Source organism: Nycticebus coucang, chromosome 11, assembly GCF_027406575.1.
Source record: "Nycticebus coucang isolate mNycCou1 chromosome 11, mNycCou1.pri, whole genome shotgun sequence".
Taxonomy (NCBI): domain Eukaryota; kingdom Metazoa; phylum Chordata; class Mammalia; order Primates; family Lorisidae; genus Nycticebus; species Nycticebus coucang.
This window is the reverse complement of record NC_069790.1, coordinates 118,649,763-118,657,910: the sequence shown is the minus strand read 5'-3', so window position 1 is coordinate 118,657,910 and position 8,148 is coordinate 118,649,763. Positions and strand designations below refer to the sequence as shown.

At 40.2% G+C, this 8,148-nt stretch overlaps 1 protein-coding gene across 1 annotated transcript; it reads right to left on the bottom strand.

Moving 5' to 3' along the window:
- Nucleotides 1–461: 461 nt before the first annotated feature.
- Nucleotides 462–710, bottom strand: LOC128560363 (cytochrome c oxidase subunit 6B1-like). The gene has a single exon (XM_053553967.1). It carries the CDS (start codon nt 708–710, stop codon nt 462–464), a length of 249 nt encoding a protein of 82 aa, XP_053409942.1.
- Nucleotides 711–8,148: the final 7,438 nt, after the last annotated feature.

Sequence of the window (8,148 nt, the reverse complement as noted above, 5' to 3'; positions counted from 1 at the left end):
ATGGATCAACTGTGGCACATATAGGCGCTTGGGGCTATTCTGTTTAACCACCCACTCTATTGTTTTTTTTTGTTGTTGTTGTTGTGTTTGGCCGGGGCTGGGTTTGAACCCACCACCCTCGGCATGTGGGGCCGGCGTCCTACTCACTGAGCCACAGGTGCCGCCCCACCCACTCTATTGTTTGGCACAGAGGGGGTGAGTAAAAGCCAATAAAGTAAAATAAAATAAGGAAAAACAAAACAGGAAAGATGATCACTCTGGGCCCCCTTTCTGGTTAGAGGGGGTTCTGCTCTCAGCTTCTTGCCCAGCTGTCCAACTCTTTACACGCACATATAGTCCTATGCTTTTTCAATGAGTTTTTCTGAGGAGTTAAGTCATGATTCAGAATCATCAGGCACTCACATCCCCCTCTCCTACCCCGGGAGAAAAATGGAAGACAGAGGAGGTGGGGTACAGTCAATTCAAATCTTCCCAGAAAACGTACTTTCTGCCCAGTGGTCATCCCAGGACTTAGGGCAGAGCGGCTTGTACATGTGCTGGTACCGTTTACGCACAGAGACGTCACCCCCGTTTGCGGTCATCGCCTTCTGGCAGCGGTGGAAGTCCAGGTAGTTCTGCGAGCAGCTCCTCGTCTGGTTCTGGTTGGGGAAGAGGCTGTCAAAAAGGGCAGTCTTATAGTTCTTGATTTTGGTCTTGACGTCTTCTGCCATGGTGCTGACCCCTAAAGACACCCTCGATGCACCTCACAACTCAAGGTGATTCTCAGCAAAGACCTAGATGTATATTACTTAATTTGCAGGCAAGGGAGTCCTTTCCTGGGTATCTATGAATTCTGATTCTTAACTAAAATTTAAATTATGGTCACAGAACATGCTAAGTTTTATTCATATTCTTTAAAATTTGTTGAGTCTTATTTAATAACCAGATGTATTCAATCTGAATGACGGAAAGTTTTTACCTTTTGACCAACATCTCCTCTTGGCTACCATTATTGTACTTTCTGTTTCCATGAGTTCAACTTTTTTAGGTTCCACATATAAAGGAGATTATGTCTTCTTGTGCCGGGTTATTTCACCTAGCATGACGTCCGCCATCATTACAGGCATCTGTGTTGTGACAAATGACACATTTTATTTACCCACTCATCCATTGATAGATACTTAGAGTCCCCTTCTTGACTTACATGTTGTGATTCTTTTTCTAAAAACTTCACTAGATGTCATTACCAATTTAGAATTATTTAGTTAATATTCATGTACATTAATCTACAGATTTATCTATTTCTCTCGTTTCTTCTTCTGCTTCAGATCATGTGTTTTGACTCCCTTGCCCTCTGTCTGACATGTATCCTTCAGTAATTCACTTAGTAAGGATCTGAGGAAATACAGATCACAACCTTTGAGATGGCACCAGTATCTGAGAGCTTGGCCCTGGGATAGCAGGTGTATATTGGACAGTCACTCAGATTTGCTTCTTGGAGCTGCAGTTGGTCATTGAAGAGAACAATACATTTGTGTATTTCTGCACCTCAGAGACAGATTCATCACTGAATACTGAGCCCGTTTTCTCATTGGCTCAATTTAACAAGGCTCTAGAGATAAGAAGAGAGATCAAAAATGCATTGGTTTTTATGATACCAATTTTTGAGATATACTATGGTATATTTTTTCAATGCTAAAAAAGAAGTTCATACATTCAATGCTACATTCAATGTACGTAGCATTCAACTTCTATTTTAGCATTGAAAAAATATACCATAGTTTTTGTCATTCATTAATAAGAAGGAGGGTAAAATGCAGTAGGTTCTCAGTTATGACTCAAAAAAAAGATGGAAGTAAAATTTATTTGATCACAAATTATCAGGAAATCTTCCCAGTGCTGTGTGGGATCAGGAGGTGAAACAACAACCAGATGGCAGCTGAGACCAGTAGTCATTAAGTACTACATTGAGTAATAGAACTCTTGCAATAAGAGTAAGCTGCAAAGAACTTCAAATTAGGTCGGTGTAAATGATGGGGGGGTGATTCAAGTTCTGACCTTTGGAAGGTCAGGAACACGGTGAGTATTTGCGATTATGTCTGTCTCTCTGAAAGCCCAGCCGCAGGTGTTGTAAGGTTACAAGGCTATCTCATTGTCTTCCCGTATCATCAAACTCTGGGATTCTCCATGACATTTTAAATCACTGATTTTAGAGCATACCAAATGCAGTGCAGCATTCACACACACAATTTTGTGTTTGCAGAGCATGATAAGCTGAAAATGTGAATGGAATCAAAATTCATGTAGAAAAAGATGCATCTACTACATTTAAGATTTGTTTCTAAGGAGATATTTCATAGAGTTTTAGAAATGGATGAGCCCAAAGAAATAATAATGTCCAGACATCCAATATTCAAGACTGACCAACACTAAAAATTATTGTTTATTAAATTTACATTATGCTAAAAGTTATTTGTTGCTTATCTGTTTATCTGAACTCCAATTTATCTGACTGTATGGCATTTTTAGTGGTTAAAACTGGCATTCACTACTATAAAGCCTACTTCCCAGGCACCAGCAAAATATATTTTTAAAAAGTTGGATGACAGTTACAAAGTCCAATTTGTTTGCTATTTTAGAGTGTTTAAATATATATGTTTAAATATAATCAGAAGAGAGACTATCGAAAGATTTTTTAAAACGTGCATTTTTGTGTGTGCGAAACTTGGAAATAAGGCAAGAGGGGGTTGGTGTGTCCCGTCACTGTCATTTTGGAGCATTGTTTAACAGGCAGATCAACCTGAAGATTATTTAAATATTTAGGACAATGTACATGTGTGTCTTGCCATCTATTAATGATTAAAGGGCCAAAGTCTGTGAAGTTACATGTTATGTTTGAGGTATTTGTCAGGAAGAGGTGCAAATAAATTCTGCCTTGTAGAAAAGATAATTCTTAGAGAGAATTGTCTTAGAGAGAGAAGATTATTCTTAGAGAGAGTCTCACTTTATTGCCCTAGGTATAGTGCGGTGGTGTCACAGCTCACAGCAACCTCCAACTCCTGGGCTTAGGCGATTCTCTTGCCTCAGCCTCCCGAGTAGCTGGGACTACAGGCACCCGCCACGATGCCTCGCTGTTTTTTTGTTGTGGTTTGGCTGGGGCCGGGTTTGAACCCACCACCCTCAGCATATGGGGCCGGCGCCCTACCCATGGAGCCACAGGTGCCGCCCTGGAAGATTATTTTTGCTTTATTAATTTGTAAGACGTTAACCTATTTTGTACAACCCAAAACTCTCATTCTAACATTCTTTTCTTCTCTCTTTAAAAATAAGTTTCTATTTTAGAACAGTTTTAGATTTACAGAATTATTATAAAGATAGCATAGAGAATTCCCATCCATCTCACACCTACCTTATGCCGTTGTTAATACCTTATATTAGTGTGGTTCATTTGTCACAATTGATGAACATCGATACATTATTATTAACCAAAGCCCATATTCTATTCAGATTTCCTAATGTTCTTTTTCTGTTCCAGAAATACCATGTTGTAAATCATAATGACTAACATTCTTTTTTCAAATACTTATAAATACTCATTTCTTTAAATGTTCCTTGAAACGAGCTTTGCCATTTTGCTGGTTCTGTCACTAATGAGTAGAAAAAAAAAATCTTTGACATGAGTTCATTCTCTATTTGTGTATGAATTGTATTTTTAACTTTTTGAAAAGTTAATTTTGATGCCTTCTTATAAGAAAGGGCAGGCAGGAGGCCCATAGATGTGCATTGTGACTTTTCCAGTGTAAGCTACATTGTAGGGGGAAGATAGGCTTGTGGAGCCGAAATCTAGTTTCTCTTTCTTGCAGAAAAACTCAGCTGCCCAGGGTATTGTTAAGAACTAACCTCCCACATAACTTGAGTAGGCATATCCGACTGTCCAAAGTCAATAGTAAGAGATGATTTCAGTCTTGGGATTTCCAGGCTTATACAATAATTATCCGTTATATTCAGGGGTCCTCAAACTTTTTAAACAGGGGGCCAGTTCACTGTCCCTCAGACTGTTGGAGGGCTGGACTGTAGTTTTAAAAAAACAACTATGAACAAATTCCTATGCACACTGCACACATCTTATTTTGAAGTAAAAAACAAAATGGGAACAAATACAATCACACCACCTCATGTGGCCTGTGGGCCATAGTTTGAGGACCCCTGTATAATTTATGATTAAAAATACTTAATTGAAAAAAATGTATTGCTGAAAGAAGTCCTCTAGGAACTATTTACAGGTCTCAGATTTTCAAACCATAAAGCACCAGTAAGAGAAAGAGTTAAAGGCATAATTTTAAAAAAGAAACCAGAGTGGTGACAATCTGTGATTGACATGTAATTAACAGTTGAAGATTTGTGAGGGAATATGTGAATATTATTAAGTATTTGTATTTCTTTAATGTTTTCTCTAAAGGAATTGTTGTTTACTATTGGTAAAGCAAAATCTGTTTCTGTTAATTTTGGGTATTAATTTTCCTCTAAAAAATATAATTGAATGAAATTGTGATTTCTTCCCTAATTATTCACCTCTGAGAAAGCTTAACAATTTAGGTCACAAAGTCCATAGGAAGAGTATGTTGCTCAGTTGTTGGAAACCATTCACGTTTTATAAATGGTTCCTAAACTGTGAAAATAGCTTCTGGAGGGACAGCTGGGAGAAGTCGGAGTCTGGTTATAATTCATGAGAAGAAGCTGATTCGGAGTGAGACGATCTGATGTCTGATGTCAGGTCAGTCAGCAGCTAAGAATATGATCTTGTATGTTGTTCCTCTCTGGCCCCTGTTTTCTCATCTGTGAATTAGGGAATAACAACAATTAGTGCTCACACGACCCTTACGTTAGAAGTATGAATGTGTATGTGTAATCTGTACTGCCACCCTGATGAGATTTTATTCTCATACCAATTTAAACATGCTTTTCTCAAAAAAATGTGGGCAATTTAGTTAACCTCTCATAGAGGAAATTGAGGCAGAAATTGGTTAGGTACCTGTACAAGTTCACACATGCAGTATGTGGGATGGGGTGTTCAATCCAACAAGCTGCCTCCAGAGTCTGTTCTCACGCACTGAGCTCTCATGACCCTCTAGACCAGTGGTTCTCAACCTGTGAGTTACGACCCACAGAACTGTATTAAAGGGCCGTGGCATTAGGAAGGTTGAGAACCACTGCTCTAGACAGACTCAAAGGTCCCTTCTGTTAGAGCCCTTGGCATATTAATCATCATTTGTTATTTTAAACTATTTGATAATTCCAATATCTCTGCCCTATCTGAGTCTGGTTCTGATGTTAACTTTGTCTCTTCAGGCTGTGCTCTCTGCCTTGTAATTTTTTTGATGATAGCCAGATGTGATGTATCAGGTAAAAGGAACTGAGCTCAACAGGTCTTGAGTGTGGGTTCTATGGAACTATGGCTAGACGTTAGGCTGTGTTTGCTTTTTGCTCTAGCTGTAGGTATTATAGGCTAAAATTTTCTCTAATACCCTTAATTTTGTCTCTCTTGCTGTCTTTGGGTTTCCCTAGAGACTCTTTCTTAAATAGGATCTGAGGCTTATGGTCTTTTCATCTGTAATGCCTTATACCAAAAATAATAAAAACAGAGTCAACTAGAAATATTATGTAGAAAATACATGATACTGATGTACTGGTAAGGTGTGGGGGAAGAGAAGTGTTCTATCATCCCATGGTTGGGACTTTTCATGAGCCTGTGCCCCTGGGCTGTGCGTGTCAGACCTTTCCCCTTTAGGCGAGACAGAAAGGTTAGTAGGGGCTGGATGTCTGTTAGACTCCGGTAAAATCCAAATGGGCTGAACTCCAGGCTCTTGAGGGCAGGCTTTTGTTAAGCAGAACAGAATGCTGCGGGTATACAGTTGACCCTGAACAACATGGAAGTTATGGATGCCAACTCCCTGCACAGTTGGAAACCTGCATGTAACTTTGACTCCTTGGAACCTTAACTACTAACCTGAAGCCTTATTGAGAACATAAATAGCTGATTAACACGTTTTATGTACTATATGTATTGTATACTCTATTTTTACAATAGACTAAGCCAGAGAGAAGAAAATATTATTAGGAAAATCATAAGGAAGAGAAAATATATTTACTGTTCATTAAGTGGAAATGGATCCTCAAAGGTCTTTGTCCTCATCTTTATATTGAGTAGGGTGAAGAAGAAGAGGAAGGGGAGGGGATGTTCTTTTAGTCTCAGGGTGGCAGAGGTGGAAGAAAATCACCAAATAAGTGGACCTCTGTAGTGCAAGTCCATCTTGGTCCAGGGATGAGTGTATTTCAGGCAGTTATGTTTTCTCTCCTCTGCCTGAAGCATGAGGGGATTTTCCTCTGATCTTCGCTGTAAGGACCCAGTGGGAATCCTGGAGGTCAAACTCATGAAAGTGTCCCCCTTCCCCACCCAAGACCAAACCCCCAGAGTTTTAACCCTCCTGCAGGTCCACATTGAGTCTCCAGAAAATTTTTTTTTTTTTTTGTAGAGACAGAGTCTCACTTTATGGCCCTCAGTAGAGTGCCTTGGCATCACGCAGCTCACAGCAACCTCCAACTCCTGGGCTTAAGCAATTCTCCTGCCTCAGCCTCCCGAGTAGCTGGGACCACAGGTGCCTGCCACAACGCCCAGCTATTTTTTGGTTGCAGTTCAGCCGGGGCCGGGTTTGAACCCACCACCCTCGGTATATGGGGCCGGCGCCTCACCGACTGAGCCACAGGCGCCGCCCAAGTCTCCAGAAATTTTTTACCTACAGTTCAAGTATCCCAACCAGTTCTGGCTCCAATGTGGCTCCTGGTCAGAGGCTTCTGCTCCTGGGAATCTGTGATTCTTGGTGTCCTCCCCTCTCTCTAAGTTTTGAGACAGGAGCTTACCCTGTGACCTCAATTCTCCAACAGATCTAATGAGAGTTACTAGTTTTCATTTTGTTCACCTTTTTTCTTGTTGTGAAGATAGTAGTGACAACTTCTAAGTCCTTACATGTGGGATTGACAGCTGGAAGCCTGTGGTCTCTATTAGTTCTGGAACTCTGAGTCATGGGTCCTTCATCCTTGCAGCCTAAATTTTTGAATGTCTTCCTTCTTTGTATTGCATGAAAATGTGTGAATGATTGCAAATTGACTTTTGTTCCTCCATTCTTTTGATCATTAGAACCAACCCAAAAGACCATGATGCAAATGGTAAAGTAGCTCATATGAAATCACACAAATTTTGTATGTAGCACATCCAGAATTCACACTTGGGTAGTTTAACTCCAGAGCTTAGGCAGTTAATCAGGAGGGCCCAGTCTCCTAAATATAACTCACATACCTTATCCTTTAGTTAGAGCTGGGAATGTACATGTGATGTTGAGTTGTCCTGTTAGTGATGATAACTCCAATCACTTGGTTAAGGTGGTTCCACCAGATTTCTCTACTCATTAATTCTCGAAGTATTTATTCCCATATTTTATTTTATGTATTTTTCTCCCTCTGGCCCTCCTCTTAAGATACTATTGCTTCTACTTCTATCTTTTGTATCTTTAGCTCTTTCTTCATAGTTTGAATATTTATTTTTCTCTCTGCTTTCTGTGAGAATTTCTTAATCTGATCTTCCAATTTACTAATTTATCCTTTGGTAGTAAACATCCAACATTTATCACCTCTACTGTTTATGTTACTTAAAATATGAGTACAGGCTCAATGCCCGTAGCTCAGTGAGTACATACCAAGGCTGGCGGATTTGAGCCCGGCCCAGGCCTGCTAAACAGCAATGACAACTATAACCAAAAAATAGCTGGGCATTGTGACAGGTGCCTGTAGTCCCAGCTACTTGGGAGGTTGAGGCAAGAGAATCACTTAAGCCCAAGAGTTTGAGGTGGTTGTGAGCTGTGACACCACAGCACTCTACCTACTGAGGGCAACATACTGAGATTCTGTCTCAAAAAAAAAAAAAAATCAGTTCTGTAGGGAGATGAGCTGAAGGGGTCAGAGAATTGCAGCATGAGGAGGGTGTGTCCTATTCATTGGCTTTGAAGGTTGAAAAGGGGGCTGTGTGAACCAGGGATGTGGTGGCTTTCAGAAGCTGAGAATGATGCCCAGCTGACAGCCAGCAAGAACATGGAGACCTCAGTCCTACAACCAGAA